This window comes from Somniosus microcephalus, chromosome 33 (genome assembly GCF_052327205.1).
Source record: "Somniosus microcephalus isolate GS21.2 chromosome 33, FLI_Smic_1.0, whole genome shotgun sequence".
NCBI classification, from domain to species: domain Eukaryota; kingdom Metazoa; phylum Chordata; class Chondrichthyes; order Squaliformes; family Somniosidae; genus Somniosus; species Somniosus microcephalus.
The window spans coordinates 14,847,653-14,865,715 of record NC_141019.1 but is presented as its reverse complement, the minus strand read 5'-3'; the positions used below and the strand labels follow the sequence as shown (position 1 = coordinate 14,865,715).

Below are 18,063 nucleotides of genomic sequence, written 5' to 3'. Positions count from 1 at the left end.
GGGATGGATGGGCGGCGCAGACACGATGGGCCGAAGGGCCTCTTTCTGTGCTGTAAAACTCTATGACTCTATGACTCTATGATTTGAAGGGGAGGGGGACAGTACCTGAGGAGAGGGAACTGTTAACAATATCGTCTAACATGGGCGCCCAGAAGGGAAGATAGGTGGTCAGCAGTTTAGTGGGAATAAGGTCGAGGGAGCAGGAGGTGCGCCTCATGGACAAGATGAACTCAGAGAGGGCATGAGGGGAGATAGGAGAGAAACTAGAGGAAGATACGGGTTCAAGTGTAGGGCGGGGGGATCATTGGGGAAGTGGGATATGGTGGAGGCAGCCGAACAATCTCAGTGACAAAGAAGTCCATGAGCTCCTGCTTGTTGGAGATGAGCGTGGTGAGGGCAGGGGAGAGGGGTTTAAGGAGATCATAGGTCGTGGAGGAGAAAAGCCGAGGGTTATCTTTGCTCTCCAGGATTATTCTGGTGTAGTGAACAGTTTTGGCAGAATAGAGTGAGGCCCGATAGAGCTTGATGTGGTCCAGCCTGAGCTGGTGATGGACGGCTAAATCCAGTTGAGCACCAGATACGATCAAGTCTGTACACCTTGGACTTGACAACTGCACTTGAGCCAATGTATGCCACACTGGGCAGACGGTGTGTCTTTTGCCACAGTCGGCCAGGAATATCCCGGAGAGAGCTACCCGAAAGATTTTGTTCCTCCGTTTTGTCTGGTTCAGGCTCTTGGGGTTTTCCGAAAAGCAGCAGCAAATGTTGGTGGAGCCCCTGTTCACAAGAAAGAACCTGGTCAGAGAACAGGTTGAAGCTGTACTGGACAACTATGTTAAAAAAAAACATACCTGGGATGACTACCACAGCTTGTCTGTTTGGCCAGTGTTTTGCATATACTCAAGGGCCTCAGAGATCATTTGGTCAGAAGGAATGAAATGTCCCTGTCAGGGACCAGCAAGAAAAATCTCTCCAATGGAGACCTTCTGTCACCAATTCATCATCACTGGAGCTCTTCAACAGCAGCTAATGCCATAGTCCTTGTTATTGTGGGGCTAATGTATAAAAAACACTAGACTGGGGAATTTTTAGGAGACCCCTCCCCCGCCACCCCCATCATCGAGCATGAAGGCTCAGTTGACAAATTCCAGGTTCAGTCCCTGGTCTATTCTGAGTTGGCTGATCTTGCAGCAGATGGGGAACGCCAATTCTATGCCGATGAGATAGAGAGGGGGGAAATCAGCCAGGCTTCCCATCCCTGATTGCTAGCCAGTGACCTCTGGGGCCGAGCATGTGTGTGGATGTCAGAGAAGGACGGGATAGATATTGGGCTGGTGACACTCACTGCTTCACGCACTGTGCACTGCATGAGTGAACAGGGGAAATATTTGTTTATAAACGAGCAGGAGATGACTGGGGGCTTGCGCGGAGGCCCCCCCGGAGCACTCAGAGTGGCACGCAATCCATTTTCCTGCTCGGCCCTTATTATGAAGTGGTGGGTGAGCTGCCAGGGAGAAACACACTCCCCATAGGTACTTCCTGACATCACCCCTGAACGGCCTGGCTCTAATTTTAATGTTCTGCCCCCTTGTTCTGGACTCCCCCCACCAGAGGAAATAGTTTCTCTATCGACCCGATCGAATCCTTTAATCATCTTTAACACCTCGATTAGATCACCCCTTAATCTTCTAAACTCGAGGGAACACAAGCCTAGTCTGTGCAACCTGTCCTCATAATTGAACCCCTTTAGCCCCGGTATCATTCTGGTGAATCTGCGCTGCCCCCCCTCCGAGGCCAATCTATCCTTCCTGAGGTGCGGGGCCCAGAACTGAACGCAGTGTCCAGATGGGGTCTGACCAGAGCTCTGTACAGCTGTAACAGAACCTCCGCCCCTTTGTAATCCAGCCCCGAGATAAAGGACAACATTCCGTTAGCCTGTTGGATTATTTTTAGCACCTGTCCACCAGCTTTCAGTGATTTCTGTACACAGACCCCTAAATCTCTCGGCTCATCCACAGTTCCTGCTTCTCACCATTTAGAGAATACCCTGATCTCTCTTTCTTAGGCCCAAAGTGGATGACCTCACACTTTCCCACATTAAACTCCATTGGCCACAGATTAGCCCAGTTACTCAATCAATCAATGACCCTTTGCAACTTTCTGCTCCCAGCTACACTTACTGTGCGAACTAACTTGGTACTTTGAGGTGAACTTAGATAATACGGCTCTCGATTCCTTCACCCAAGTCATTTATAGATACAGTGAAAAGCTGAGGCCCCAGTACAGATCCCTGGGGGACACGACTGGTCACATCCTGCCAATTGGAGCACATACCCATTATCCCCACTCTCTGTCTCCCACCTCCAAACCAACTCCCTACACATGTCAATAGGTTGCCTCCAATTCCATGCGCTCTCATTTATGTTAACAGTCTCTTATGTGGAACCTTGTTGAATGCCTTCTGGAAGTCGGTATAAATAACATCCCACAGACACACTCTTATCTACTACGTTTGTTACATCCTCAAAAATTCAACTAGATTCATTAGACATGACTTACCCGTTACGATCCATGCTGGCTCTCTCTGATCAGCTCATCTTGTTCAAGTGCTCAGTCACCCTGTCTCTACTAACAGATTCTACTAACTTCCCCACAACAGACGTTAGACTAATAGACCTAGAATATCCGAGTTTATCTCTCCTACCCCTCTTAAATAATGGAGTGACATTGTCAATTTTCCAATCCAAGGGGACAATTCCTGAACCGAGAGAGTTTTGGAAGATCGTGACTAACGCATCAACAATTTCCTCACCTATTTCTTTTACTAGCCTGGTGTGGAAACCATCAGGCCCTGGAGATTTATCTATCTTTAATAACATTAATTTCTCAGAACCAAATCACAAATTTACCCAGCACCAAGTCAAGAAAGGACCCAGAACCAAATCAAGAGAGAATCCAGAACCAAAGGACCCAGCATCAATTCAGGAAGGGACGCATCAGGGTACAGTAGTTTATTTAAATATTTCTGAATTAGTAAATGAGGCCTCTGGACCAATAATCCCGAGAATGTGAGTTCCAATTCCACGATGGCAAATTAGGAGACAGAATGAGAGAGAGAGGAAAACAGAGAGAGAGAGAGAGCGAGAGAGAGAGAGAGAGCGAGAGAGAGAGCGACAAAGAGGTAAAAAGACTGCAACAGGGAGAAACAGAGGCAGAGACAGAGCAACAGAGAGAGAGAGACAGTCAAAGAGAGGCAGAGGAGCGGAAAGAGAAGGAGTCGAGAAAGAGATTCGAGACACAGAGAGTGGAAAGAGAAAGAAAAGCAGACTGCTCTGTGAAGATCAGATTCTGATCGTCGATAGACATGCTCGTTCTCTCCAGTCTAGAATAGAACAATGATAATTACCTGTTAGCTCCTTCTTTTCCTGCTCCAGTGACATGGTGAAAGGAGTCTGTCGAAACTCGGAGTGCTGCGTAACAGCTTGTTCCCTGGAGTGGATGTAAGCAAACATTCAGTGAGATGGGAAGGGCAGTGTGTGTAGTGGGGGAGATAAATTATCAAAGTTTTGATGACTAAAGTTATTTTGGTACAAATAGCAACTGAGGTACAATGAAAGCTGCCAGAAAAGTCAGTCAGCTAAAGACCTGAGCTCGGGTGGGGTTAGGGCACGGGGTGGGACCGAGTGACTACACAACCCGAAGATCCCATCGAAACCTTTCAGCTGAGCTCCTGTGTTTAACCTTGGTACTTTCACAGCCTGTGGCAACACAGCTACAGTACATGAATAAATCATTGGAAAGCACAGCAAACATGTCAGGTATGGGTGGCACAGTGCCAGGGCACACTGGAACCACAGGGCACTGTGGCACAGTGTGGCAGGCTGTGGCTTCACTCCTGCTATCTCCACACAGGATCCTCCTCATCTCCACCGTGCGATCACAGGTGGTGTCAAACAGAGGTCAGTGAGCGTGAGTGATCTGAACCTTCCAATTTTACCAGAAACATTAATTAAAAGTCAGGTGCTTTTCCTGCTATGCCCGCATCGGATACCAGACAAGATCTTGCATTTATATAGCGCCTTTAACGTAGTAAAACATCCCAAGGCGCTGCACAGGATGACCAAAAGCTTGGCCAAAGACGTAGGTCTTAAGGAATGTCTTAAAGGAGGAGAGGGAGATAGAAAGGCAGAGAAGATTAGGGAGGGAATTCCAGAGCTTAGGGCCCAGGCAGCTGAAAGCACGATCTTGAAAGGGTGTAGGGCTGGAGGAGGGTATAGGGAGGGCCGAGGCCATGGAGGGATTTGAACACAAGGATGAGAATTTTAAAATCGAGGTGTTGCCGGACTGGGAGCCAATGTAGGTCAGCGAGTACAGGGGTGGTGGGTGAGCGGGACTTGGTGTGAGTTAGGACACGGGTCAGCGAGCACAGGGGTGATGGGTGAGCGGGACTTGGTGTGAGTTAGGACACGGGTCAGCGAGTACAGGGGTGATGGGTGAGCGGGACTTGGTGTGAGTTAGGACACGGGTCAGCGAGTACAGGGGTGATGGGTGAGCGGGACTTGGTGTGAGTTAGGACACGGGTCAGCGAGTACAGGGGTGATGGGTGAGCGGGACTGGGCGTGAGTTAGGACACGGGTCAGCGAGTACAGGGGTGATGGGTGAGCGGGACTTGGTGTGAGTTAGGACACGGGTCAGCGAGTACAGGGGTGATGGGTGAGCGGGACTTGGTGTGAGTTAGGACACGGGTCAGCGAGTACAGGGGTGATGGGTGAGCGGGACTTGGTGTGAGTTAGGACACGGGTCAGCGAGTACAGGGGTGATGGGTGAGCGGGACTTGGTGTGAGTTAGGACACGGGTCAGCGAGTACAGGGGTGATGGGTGAGCGGGACTTGGTGTGAGTTAGGACACGGGTCAGCGAGTACAGGGGTGATGGGTGAGCGGGACTTGGTGTGAGTTAGGACACGGGCAGCAGGGTTTTGTAGGAGCTCAGGTTTATGGAGGGCGGAAGATTGGCGGCCGGCCAGGAGAGAGTTGGAATACAACAACAACAACAACTTGTATTAATATAGCGTCTGTAACGTACTAAAACGTCCCAAGGCGCTTCACAGGAGCGACTATCAAACAAAATTTGACACCGAGCCACATAAGGAGATATTAGGGCAGATGACCAAAAGCTGGGTGGGAATGTAAGTTGTGAGGAGGATGCAAAGAGGCTTCAAGGGGCTATAGACAGACTAAGTGAGTGGGCAAGAACGTGGCAAATGGAATATAATGTGGAGAAATGTGAAGTCATCCACTTTGGTAGGAAAAATAGAAAAACAGAGTATTTTTTAAATGGTGAGAGATTGGGAAATGTTGGTGTTCAGACAGACCTGGGTGTCCTTGTACACGAATCACTGAAAGTTAACATGCAGGTACAGCAAGCAATTAGGAAAGCAAATGGTATGTTGGCCTTTATTACAAGAGGATTTGAGTATAAGAGTAAAGACGTCTTACTGCAATTATATAGGGCCCTGGTGAGACCACACCTGGAGTATTGTGGACAGTTTTGGTCTCCTTACCTAAGGAAGGATATACTTGCCATAGAGGGAGTGCAACGAAGGTTCACCAGACTGGTTCCTGGGATGGGGAGATTGAGTAAACTAGGTCTAAATTCTCGAGTTTAGAAGAATGAGAGGTGATCTCATTGAAACATACATAATTCTTACAGGACATGACAGGGTAGATGCTGGGAGGATGTTTCCCCCTGGCTGGGGAGTCTAGAACCAGGGGTCACAGTCTCAGAATAAGGGGTCGGCCATTTAGGACTGAGATGAGGAGAAATTTCTTCACTCAGAGGGAGGTGAATCTTTGGAATTCTCTACCCTGAGGGCTGTGGAGGCTCAGTCATTGAGTATATTCAAGACAGAGATCAATAGATATTTGAATATTAAGGGAATTAAGGGATATGGGGATAGTGCGGGAAGGTGGAGATGAGGTAGAAGATCAGCCATGATCTTATTGAATGGCGGAGCAGGCTCGAGGGGCCGAATGGCCGACTCCTGCTCCTATTTCATATGGTCAAAGAGGTCGGTTTTAAGGAGCGTCTTAAAGGAGGAGAGAGAGGTAGAGAGGTAGGGGGGAGGCAGAGATCACGGAGAGAGATCAGGCGTGGAGATCGCAGGGAGAGAGGGTGCGGGGAGAGAGTTCGGGGGGTAGAGATCGCGGGGAGAGAGGGTGCGGGGAGAGAGTTCGGGGGGTAGAGATCGCGGGGAGAGAGGGTGCGGGGAGAGAGATCGGGGGGATGGAGAGATTGCGGGGAGAGAGGGTGTGGGGAGAGAGATCGGGGGGGCAGAGATCGCAGGGAGAGAGGGTGTGGGGAGAGAGATCGGGGGGGGAGATCGCAGGGAGAGAGGGTGTGGGGAGAGAGATCGGGGGGGAGATCGCAGGGAGAGAGGGTGCGGGGAGAGAGATCGGGGGGAGATCGCAGGGAGAGAGGGTGCGGGGAGAGAGATCGGGGGGGAGATCGCAGGGAGAGAGGGTGTGGGGAGAGAGATCGGGGGGGAGATCGCAGGGAGAGAGGGTGTGGGGAGAGAGATCGGGGGGGAGATCGCAGGGAGAGAGGGTGCGGGGAGAGAGATCGGGGGGAGATCGCAGGGAGAGAGGGTGCGGGGAGAGAGATCGGGGGGGAGATCGCAGGGAGAGAGGGTGTGGGGAGAGAGATCGGGGGGGAGATCGCAGGGAGAGAGGGTGCGGGGAGAGAGATCGGGGGGGAGATCGCAGGGAGAGAGGGTGTGGGGAGAGAGATCGGGGGGGAGATCGCAGGGAGAGAGGGTGTGGGGAGAGAGATCGTGGGGGGGACAGAGATCGCAGGGAGAGAGGGTGTGGGGAGAGAGATCGGGGGGGAGATCGCAGGGAGAGAGGGTGTGGGGAGAGAGATCGGGGGGGAGATCGCAGGGAGAGAGGGTGCGGGGAGAGAGATCGGGGGGGGAGATCGCAGGGAGAGAGGGTGTGGGGAGAGAGATCGGGGGGGGACAGAGATCGCAGGGAGAGAGGGTGTGGGGAGAGAGATCGGGGGGGAAGATCGCAGGGAGAGAGGGTGTGGGGAGAGAGATCGGGGGGGGGAGATCGCAGGGAGAGAGGGTGTGGGGAGAGAGATCGGGGGGGGGACAGAGATCGCAGGGAGAGAGGGTGTGGGGAGAGAGATCGGGGGGGAAGATCGCAGGGAGAGAGGGTGCGGGGAGAGAGATCGGGGGGGAGATCGCAGGGAGAGAGGGTGCGGGGAGAGAGATCGGGGGGGAGATCGCAGGGAGAGAGGGTGCGGGGAGAGAGATCGTGGGGGGGAGATCGCAGGGAGAGAGGGTGTGGGGAGAGAGATCGGGGGGGACAGAGATCGCAGGGAGAGAGGGTGCGGGGAGAGAGATCGGGGGGGACAGAGATCGCAGGGAGAGAGGGTGCGGGGAGAGGGATCGGGGGGGTGATCGCAGGGAGAGAGGGTGCGGGGAGAGAGATCGGGGGGGACAGAGATCGCGGGGAGAGAGGGTGTGGGGAGAGAGATCGGGGGGGACAGAGATCGCAGGGAGAGAGGGTGTGGGGAGAGAGATCGGGGGAACAGAGATCGCAGGGAGAGAGGGTGTGGGGAGAGAGATCGGGGGGGTGATCGCAGGGAGAGAGGGTGCGGGGAGAGAGATCGTGGGGGGGAGATCGCAGGGAGAGAGGGTGCGGGGAGAGAGATCGGGGGGGGACAGAGATCGCAGGGAGAGAGGGTGCGGGGAGAGAGATCGGGGGAACAGAGATCGCAGGGAGAGAGGGTGTGGGGAGAGAGATCGGGGGGGTGATCGCAGGGAGAGAGGGTGCGGGGAGAGAGATCGTGGGGGGGAGATCGCAGGGAGAGAGGGTGCGGGGAGAGAGATCGGGGGGGGCAGAGATCGCAGGGAGAGAGGGTGTGGGGAGAGAGATCGGGGGGGGCAGAGATCGCAGGGAGAGAGGGTGCGGGGAGAGAGATCGTGGGGGGGAGATCGCAGGGAGAGAGGGTGTGGGGAGAGAGATCGGGGGGGACAGAGATCGCAGGGAGAGAGGGTGCGGGGAGAGAGATCGGGGGGACAGAGATCGCAGGGAGAGAGGGTGCGGGGAGAGGGATCGGGGGGACAGAGATCGCAGGGAGAGAGGGTGCGGGGAGAGAGAGGACCTGGAACTCGCTGCCGACAGAAGTGGTGGAAGCGGAGACACTCAATGTTTTCAAGGCAAGACTGGATAGGCACTTGAGGGAAATAAACTTGCAGGCCTACTGGGATAGAGCGGGGGAATGGGACTGACTGGATTGCTCTACAGTGAGCCGGCACGGACTCGATGGGCTGAATGGCCTCCTTCTGTACCATTATGACTCTATGGGGGAAAAATTCGGTTGCTTTGCGCCTCCTGTTAGCGCTAATGGGGTGCAAAGCAACTGGCGCCCGGGCGCGGCGATGTTTGCGCCGCTCGCGAAATTGACCAGACATTTTGCGGCGGCGCTAAACACTACCGCCACGATCTCCTGCGCCCACTTGAACCCACAACCTTCTGACTCAGAGGTGAGAGAGTTATCTCAAACAGGCTCTTGAACAAAATGTGCGAGAGCGCTCGGCACTGGCAAAAAATTCTCTGCCGAGAGAATCGTGAGGTGTAAGGACTGAGTGATAAAAAGATTTATGGTCTATTCATCCAATTTTCCGACCTCTGCTCACTCGCTCCACGTTAGTACAGCCAACAAAGTCAATCGAAACGTCAAGTTTTTTGGAAAACTAAGGGGACTTCATTCAACACTCCACTAGCCCTGGATTAGGCAGTGGAGGATCACCAACAGCAGGAATCGGCTGACCATGGTGTCAGATGGCACACGAAACGTACCATCATGTGTCACCGCTTGTGTAACACAGGAGGCCTTTTTTTTATTTGTTTATTGAATCTGGGCGTCGCTGGCAAAGCCAGCATTTATTGCCCATCCCTAATTGCCCTCGAGAAGGTGGTGGTGAGCCACCTTCTTGAACCGAAGCAGTCCGTGTGGTGAAGGTACTCCCACAGTGCTGTTAGGGAGAGAGTTCCAGGATTTTGACCCAGTGACGATGAAGGAACGGCCGATATACTTCTAAGTCAGGATGGTATGTGACTTGGAGGGGAACTTGGAGGTGCTGCCCTTGTCCTTCTAGGTGGAAGAGCACGCGGGTTTGGGAGGTTCTGTCGAAGAAGCCTTAGCGAGTTGCTGCAGTGCATCTTGTAGATGGTACACACTGCAGCCACGGTACACCGGTGGTGGAGGGAGTGAATGTTTAAGGTGGTGGATGGGGTGCCAATCAAGCGGGCTGCTTTGTCCTGGATGGTGTCAAACTTCTTGAGTGTTGTTGGAGCTGCACTCATCCAGGCAAGTGGAGAGTATTCCAGCACGCTCCTTACTTGTGCCTTGTAGATGGTGAAAAGGCTTTGGGGAGTCAGGAGGTGAGTCACTCACCGCAGAATACCCAGCCTCTGACCTGCTCTTGTAGCCACAGTATTTATGTGGCTGGTTCAGTTAAGTTTCTGGTCAATGGTGACCAGGGGATTTCTTGATGTTGATGGTAGGGGATTCGGCGATGGTAATGCCGTTGAATGTCGAGGGGCGGTGGTTAGACCCTCGCTTGTTGAATATAATCATTGCCTGGCACTTCTGTGGCACGAATGTTACTTGCCAATTATCAGCCCAAGCCTGAATGTCATCCAGGCCTTGTTGCATGCGGGCATGGACTGCTTCATTATCTGAGGAGTTGTGAATGGAACTGAACACTGTGCAGTCATCAGCGAACATCCCCATTTCTGACCTTATGATGGAGGGAAGGTCACTGATGAAGCAGCTGAAGATGGTTGGACCTAGGATACTGCACTGAGGAACTCCTGCAGCGATGTCCTGGGGCTGAGATGATTGACCTCCAACAACCACAACCACCTTTCTTTGTGCTAGGTATGACTCCAGCCAGTGGAGAGTTTTCCCCCTGATTCCCATTGACTTCAGATTTACTAGGGCTCCTTGATGCCACACTTGGTCAAATGTTGCCTTGATGTCAAGGGCAGTCACTCCCACCTCACCTCTGGAATTCAGCTCCTTTGTCCATGTTTGGACCAAAGCTGTAATGAGGTCAGGAGCCGAGTGGTCTTGGTGGAACCTAAACTGGGCATCAGTGAGCAGGTTATTGGTGAGTAAGTGCTGCTTGATAGCACTGTCGATGACACCTTCCATCACTTTGCTGATGAGTCAGAGTAGGCTGATGGGGCCGGATTGGATTTGTCCTGCTTTTTGTGGACAGGACATACCTGGGCAGTTTTCCACATTGTCGGGTAGATGCAAGTGTTTGAGCTGTTCTGGAACAGCTTGGCTAGAGGTGCGGCTCATTCTGGAGCACAAGTCTTCAGCAAGACACGGACACCTAAATCTCTTTGCTCCTCCACAGTTTGTAGTCGCTCCCCCTAAAGAAAATATTCCGATTTATCTTTGAGATCAAAAGTGGATGACCTCACATTTCCCCACATTGAACACCATCTGTCGTCGTTTTATCGACTCACTTAATCTAGCAATGTCCCTTTGGAACCATTGAGCCAACAGAGTTGGTATTGGTACAGCATTGATCTGTTACATCTATCTCAGACAGGCCACCGTGGAGACAAAATAAATCAATGCTGGAAATGGATGCACTGCACCGATATCAAATTGGTTTGTTGGCCTGATGGCTCGTCCCTGTCTCTACAGTTTCCAGCCAGAGCTTCACGGTTACACACAGAGCAAAAAAAAATAAAAAATGGTGGCGCGCACGGGCGCAGCGGCTTTGTCTCTCCCGAGGCTGAGCGTTTTCACCCTCTTTCTGAGTCTCTTCTGGACTCTGCTGATACGGGAATTGAGGGCAGACCTGCTGTACAGCCGGCAGACGCTCCTCGACACTGGGGCCGACTGCGTGCGGCTCACACTCGGCGCCATCGATCTGCCTCCCGACATCGCCCGACCCCCGGGACCAGCGTGGCGTCCTTCCCCAGCCGGAAGTCGGCGCAGACCGCGCAGAGAACGCAAGCAGAAGCGGGGTAAGAGGGCCGGAATCCAAAATAGGCTGAAGAGGGCCCCACACAAACCCTCCCTCCCAAGTATTTTCCTGGCCAACGTCAGGTCACTAGAAAATAAAATGGATGAGATCAAACTTGATCTCTCCTCACAGAAAAGGACAAAGGAATGCTGCGCCATGATCTTCACAGAGACCTGGTTGAACAACGGCATCCCTGACACCACCATCCAACTAGAAGGACGCACGGTCTTCCGCGCCGACAGAACTGCAGACTCCGGTAAGAGCAAGGGAGGCGGCTTGTGCATTTACACTAACAATGCCTGGTGCACTAACACGGACATAATCGATAGATCCTGTTCTGCTGATTTGGAATTCCTCATGGTAAGGTGCAGACCCTTCTACCTGCCTCGGGAATTCACGGCTGTTATCATCACTGCGGTCTACATCCCACCACACGCTAATGCCAAACTAGCACTGAAGGACCTCTACAGGGCCATCGGCGAACAACAAACTGCGCACCCAGACGGAGCTTTTATCGTCGCGGGGGACTTCAATCACATAAACCTAAAATCTGTACTACCGAAATTCCACCAGAATGTTTCCTGCCCCACAAGAGGGGAGAACACACTGGATCAAGTCTACACGAGCATTGTAGACGCTTATCAGGCCATTCCCTGCCCCCACCTTGGGAAGCCTGACCACCTCTCCCTGTTTCTAGCCCCGGCATACAAACTGTTCATCAAAAGAGTGAGAACATCAGTGAGATCAGTGAAAGTATGGCCAGAGGGGGCAGTCTCGGAGCTTCAGGATTGCTTCGAACGCACTGATTGGGGCATGTTTGCCCATAATGACATCGAGGAATACGCATCCACAGTGCTATTCTACATCAACAGCTGCGTCGAGGTCGTCACGACCCATAAAAATATCAGGACATACCCCAACCAGAAACCCTGGATGAACGGAGAGGTCCGCTCACTGTTGAAAGCACGCGACGCAGCATTTAAATCTGGCGACGCGGTGGCTTACAGTGCAGCTAGGACCAACCTAAAAAAGGGTATCAGGACTGCCAAAAGGAAACAGACACTGCGGATAGAGGATCATTTCCACAACAACTCGGACCCCCGGCGCATGTGGCAAGGCATCCAGTCCATCACTGACTACAAGAGCAAAAACACCAGCCCCCCGGTTAGCGATGCCTCCCTTCCGGAGGAGCTTAAAAACTTCTACGCTCGCTTCGACAGGGACAACAGGGAGCCGGCTACCAAAGCCTTGCCACCCCCGGAAGAACAGGTGCTCACTCTGTCGACCTCCGACGTAAGGGGTGTTCTACGCGGAGTGAACACACGAAAGGCTGCTGGACCGGATAGCATCCCTGGACGGGTACTCAAGGAATGTGCTGATCAGCTGGCTGATGTCTTCACCGCCATCTTCAATCTGTCATTGGCCCAGGCAGTAGTCCCTACATGCTTCAAGACCGCTACCATTATTCCTGTGCCAAAACAAACGGCTGTGACGTGCCTGAACGACTATCGACCTGTCGCACTCACACCCATCATAATGAAGTGTTTCGAGAGACTGGTCCTGGCTCACATCAAAGCCAGTGTTCCCGCCTCTCTTGACCAACACCAGTTTGCCTATCGTGCAAACAGATCAACGGAGGATGCAATCACAACTGCTCTACACTCTGCACTGAATCACTTAGATGGTAAAGAGACCTACATCAGAATGCTGTTCATAGACTACAGCTCAGCATTCAACACTATCGTCCGCAACAAGCTGGCCACCAAACTCCACACTCTTGGCCTGAACACTTCCCTCTGCAACTGGACCCTGGACTTCCTAACAAACAGACCCCAGTCTGTCAAATTAGGTAACCACACCTCCCCCCCCCGACCCTGAACACGGGGGCCCCACAAGGATGTGTGCTGAGCCCCCTCCTCTACTCCCTCTTCACCTACGACTGTGTGGCTGTTCATGGTTCCAACACCATCATCAAGTTTGCGGATGATACCACGGTGGTAGGCCAGATCACCAACAACGATGAGTCAGCCTACAGGGAGGAGGTCCAGCATCTCGTGAAGTGGTGCGCCGATAACAACCTGGCCCTTAACATCAAGAAAACCAAAGAAATCATTGTGGACTTCAGGAAGTCCAAAGGCGGAAGTCACACCCACATCCACATCAATGGGGCTGTGGTGGAAAGGGTGGACAGCTTTAAGTTCCTCGGAGTCCACATCACGGAAGACCTCTCCTGGTCCCTCAATACCTCCTCTCTGGTGAAGAAGGCCCAGCAGCGCCTATATTTCCTAAGGAGGCTGAAGGGATGTAACCTGTCACCCCTGATCCTCTCTAACTTTTACCGCTGCACAATAGAGAGCATCCTGACGAACTGTATCACAGTATGGTATGGCAGCTGTAGCTACTATGACCGGAAAGCCCTGCAGCGGGTAGTCAAAACTGCCCAACGCATTACCGGCACCCAGCTACCGACCATAGAGCACATATACCAGAAACGCTGTTTACGGAGGTCACTGACCATCATCAAAGACCCTACCCACCCCAGCCACAGTCTGTTCGCCCTCCTGCCATCTGGGAGACACTACAGATACATTCGCACCCGAACGACCAGATTTAGGAACAGCTTCTTTCCCAGGGCTGTCATCCTACTGAACTCCACAAATAAACTCAAGCCTGCACATCTGCCAATGCACTTTATTATGGTTATGTTTATGTTAATGTATTACAAGCCAAATGTATGTTGAATGTTTAAATGTCTTAATCTAAATGTACACTCTCGGGAGCCGCAAGCCTACATTTCGTTGTACTGCACTTGTGCACTAACAATGACAATAAAAGTTGATTTGATTTGATTTGATTTGAATTTCAAAACCAACAAACAAATGAGATAAATTGTCACTCTGACCCCCCTGGGCAGTAATCTGGTGGAGTGGATCGCCCACCTGTTATAGAAACGGCACGGTTTTCAGTCCATTCAAATCAAAGGGACAGCAATCAGGCAGGTTCCATAAAGTGTGCATGATCCGCTCCACCAGATTACAGCCCAGGCAGTGGGGCTGACAATATACCCCCTCAAGTGGAGATTTTAAGACTTGTCCTGACCAACACTATCGCGGTTTCAGAATATAGCCCAGAAGTGATACTCGCCTTAAAATGGCAGATAGAGAACACCATTGAGCTTCACTCAAGTCTCCAACTGTAGTTTGCAGGATTTTATTAGTCACTGAGTTACTTTGTTGGTCCATGGGTCACAAGTGATCAGGACGCCTGAATAAACACTTCACAAAATTGTTAAAAAGCTTGATGTACAATATGTCCCTCTTTCAGAAAGCCGGCGCAGGCACGATGGACTCCTTCTGTGCTGCATGATTCTAGGATTGAATGTCCCACCATGTAAACCCTGACATTATTGCAGGAACTCTTGTGTTCTGTTCCTGTTGCGACACGAATCCACCTCAATTCAGTTGAGCAGAGGTGGAGAAACAGACGTTAACGGAGACAGGTACTGAGTGCAAGCGAACGCAATGGCCTCTCGTTCCAGGGTGACGTTTTATTGATTTATATCCGAGATTCCTTTGGGAATGGGTGTGGCTGAAACGTGGGCCTTTCTGCACTCGTGTTGATGAGTCAGGTCGCCAGCACCCGCTTTCAAGTGTCGGGCTTTTAATCAGGATAAGGCACCAGGTCAACAACCAATCGGATGGTCCCTTTTAATCCGGCTGGAGAGAGGATGCATTGTGGGATTTTGATGGAAAGATTTTACAATCAGAACACATTCTGTTTTTTCAGTATAGCTTTTTATTGCGGAGCATGTAAAAAATGAAACGAAATGCAGAAGCGAACGAACAGAGGATATGAAGCAGTCTGGAGCCTCCCCAACCTTTCCATCGCCCAGTGGCAAGATACTTGTGTTGTTGTTCTCACTGATGCTGGTCACAGAAGCTGAATATTGGCACAGTTCAATGCAGGAACATGGAGCATTTCGCAACGGAATAGCCCCACTAATGTCAATTACAGGATCAGAGTCAATCAACGCGCTCCGTAAGGTCTTCTGGGAAAGTACCTTGGAGACTTTCCACATCATTCAGCTGATTCCAATCAGTCTCTTTCACCCCCATCAGCAGGCCTTTGGTCTGCAACGGAAATTCAAATCAGCAACTCAAAATAATCCCAACATCACTGGGATTCCACTGGAGCTTGAGAGTGGCTGTGACACGTGGATCCAGTATCCGCACAAAGGCTGAGAAACCCAGAGATGGACAATATTACATAGCGTCCTTCGAAACAGGGACAGAGTTTGGAGAGAAGATATTTGAACTTTATAACACTGGGGTACAGTACTGGTGGATACAGGTCTGTCACTGTATAACACGGGTACAGTACTGGTGGATACAGGTCTGTCACTGTATAACAGGGGTACAGTACTGGTGGGGACAGGTCTGTCACTGTATAACACTGGGGCATAGTACTGGTGGGTACAGGTCTGTCACTGTATAACAGGGGTACAGTACTGGTGGGTACAGGTCTGTCACTGTATAACACTGGGGTACAGTACTGGTGGGTATAGGTCTGTCACTGGATAACACTGGGGCATAGTACTGGTGGGTACAGGTCTGTCACTGTATAACACAGGGGTACAGTACTGGTGGGTACAGGTCTGTCACTGTATAACACTGGGGTACAGTACTGGTGGGTACAGGTCTGTCACTGTATAACACTGGGGCATAGTACTGGTGGGTACAGGTCTGTCACTGTATAACACAGGGGTACAGTACTGGTGGGTACAGGTCTGTCACTGTATAACACTGGGGTACAGTACTGGTGGGTACAGGTCTGTCACTGGATAACACTGGGGTACAGTACTGGTGGGTACAGGTCTGTCACTACAAAACTGGGGTACAGTACTGGTGGGGACAGGTCTGTCAGTGCAACACCGGGGTACAGTACTGGTGGGTACAGGGCTGTCACTGTATAACACTGGGGTATAGTACTGGTGAGTACAGGAATGTAATTGTATAACACTGGGGTACAGTACTGGTGGGTACAGGTCTGTCACGGTATAACACTGGGGGACAATACTGGTGGGTACAGGTCTGTTGCTGTATAACACTGGGGTACAGTACTGGTGGGTACAGGTCTGTCACGGTATACCACTGGGGTACAGTACTGGTGGGTACACGTCTGTTGCTGTATAACACTGGGGTACAGTACTGGCGGGTACAGGTCTGTCACTGTATAACACTGGGGTACAGTACTGGTGGGTACAGGTCTGTCACTGTATAACACTGGGGTACAGTACTGGTGGGTACAGGTCTGTCACTGTATAACACTGGGGTACAGTACTGGTGGGTACAGGTCTGTCAGTGTATAACACTGGGGTACAGTACTGGTGGGTACAGGCCTGTCAGTGTATAACACTGGGGTACAGTGCTGGTGAGTACAGGTCTGTCAGTGTATAACACTGGTATGTAGTACTGGTGGGTACAGGTCTGTCAGTGTATAACACTGGGGTACAGTGCTGGTGAGTACAGGTCTGTCACTGTATAACACTGGGGTACAGTACTGGTGGGTGCAGGTCTGTCAGGGTATAACACTGGTGTGTAGTACTGGTGGGTACAGGTCTGTCAGTGTATAACACTGGGGTACAGTACTGGTGGGTACAGGTCTGTCACCGGATAACACTGGGGTACAGGACTGGTGGGGACAGGTTTGTCACTGTATAACACTGGGGTACAGTACTGGTCGGTACAGGTCTGTCACTGTATAACACTGGGGTACAGTACTGGTGGGTACGGGTCTGTCAGTGTATAACACTGGTGTGTAGTACTGGTGGGTACAGGTCTGTCAGTGTATAACACAGGGGTACAGTACTGGTGGGTACAGGTCTGTCAGTGTATAACACTGTAGTACAGTACTGGTGGGTACAGGTCTGTCAGTGTATAACACTGGTGTGTAGTACTGGTGGGTACAGGTCTGTCAGTGTATAACACTGGGGTACAGTACTGGTGTGTTCAGGTCTGTCAATGTATAAACACTGGGGTACAGTACTGGTGGGTACAGGTCTGTCACGGTATAACACTGGGGTACAGTACTGGTGGGTACAGGTCTGTTGGTGTAACACTGGGGTACAGTACTGGTGGGTAAAGGCCTGTCAGTGTAACACTGGGGTACAGTACTGGTGGGTACAGGTCTGTCACTATATAACACTGGGGCACAGTACTGGTGGGTACAGGTCTGTCACTGTATAACACTGGGGTACAGTAAGGTGAGTACAGGTCTGTCACTGTATAACACTGGGGCACAGTACTGGTGGGTACAGGTCTGTCACTGTATAACATTGGGGTACAGTACTGGTGGGTACAGGTCTGTCCGTGTATAACACTGGGGTACAGTACTGGTGGGTACAGGTCTGTCAGTGTATAACACTGGGGAACAGTACTGGTGTGTACAGGTCTGTCACTGTATAACACTGGGGTACAGTACTGGTGTGTACAGGTCCGTGACTGTATGACATTGGGGTACAGTACTGGTGGGTACAGGTCTGTCACTGTATAACACTGGGGTACAGTACTGGTGGGGACAGGTCTGTCAGCGTATAACACTGGGATACAGTACTGGTGGGTACAGGCCTGTCGGTGTATAACACTGGGGTACAGTACTGGTGGGGACAGGTCTGTCAGTGTATAACACTGGGGTACAGTACTGGGGGGACAGGTCTGTCAGTGTAACACTGGTGTACAGTACTGGCGGGGACAGGTCTGTCAGTGTATAACACTGGGGTACAGTACTGGGGGGTACAGGTCTGTCAGTGTATAACACTGAGGTACAGTACTAGTGGGTACAGGTCTGTCACTGTATAACACCGGGGTACCGTACTGGTGGGTACAGGTCTGTCAGTGTATAACACTGGGGTACAGTACTGGCGGGTACAGGTCTGTCAGTGTATAAAACTGAAGAACAGTACTGGGGGTTACAGGTCTGTCAGTGTATAACACTGGGGTAAAGTACT

General features: G+C 51.6%; 1 protein-coding gene across 2 annotated transcripts in view; it reads right to left on the bottom strand.

Annotated features, from left to right (window-relative positions):
• Positions 1 to 14,265: 14,265 nt before the first annotated feature.
• Positions 14,266 to 18,063, bottom strand: part of LOC147096970 (uncharacterized) — a 1,290,222-nt gene continuing 1,286,424 nt past the window's right edge. The window contains exon 13 of one of the 2 annotated variants that reach the window (XM_085972683.1): positions 14,266 to 15,187. In XM_085972683.1, the coding sequence (XP_085828809.1) occupies positions 15,080 to 15,187 (108 nt within the window). In that variant the 3' untranslated portion in view covers positions 14,266 to 15,079. The remainder of the gene's footprint in view (positions 15,188 to 18,063) is intronic. The other variant, XM_085972684.1, reaches the window with a different exon arrangement.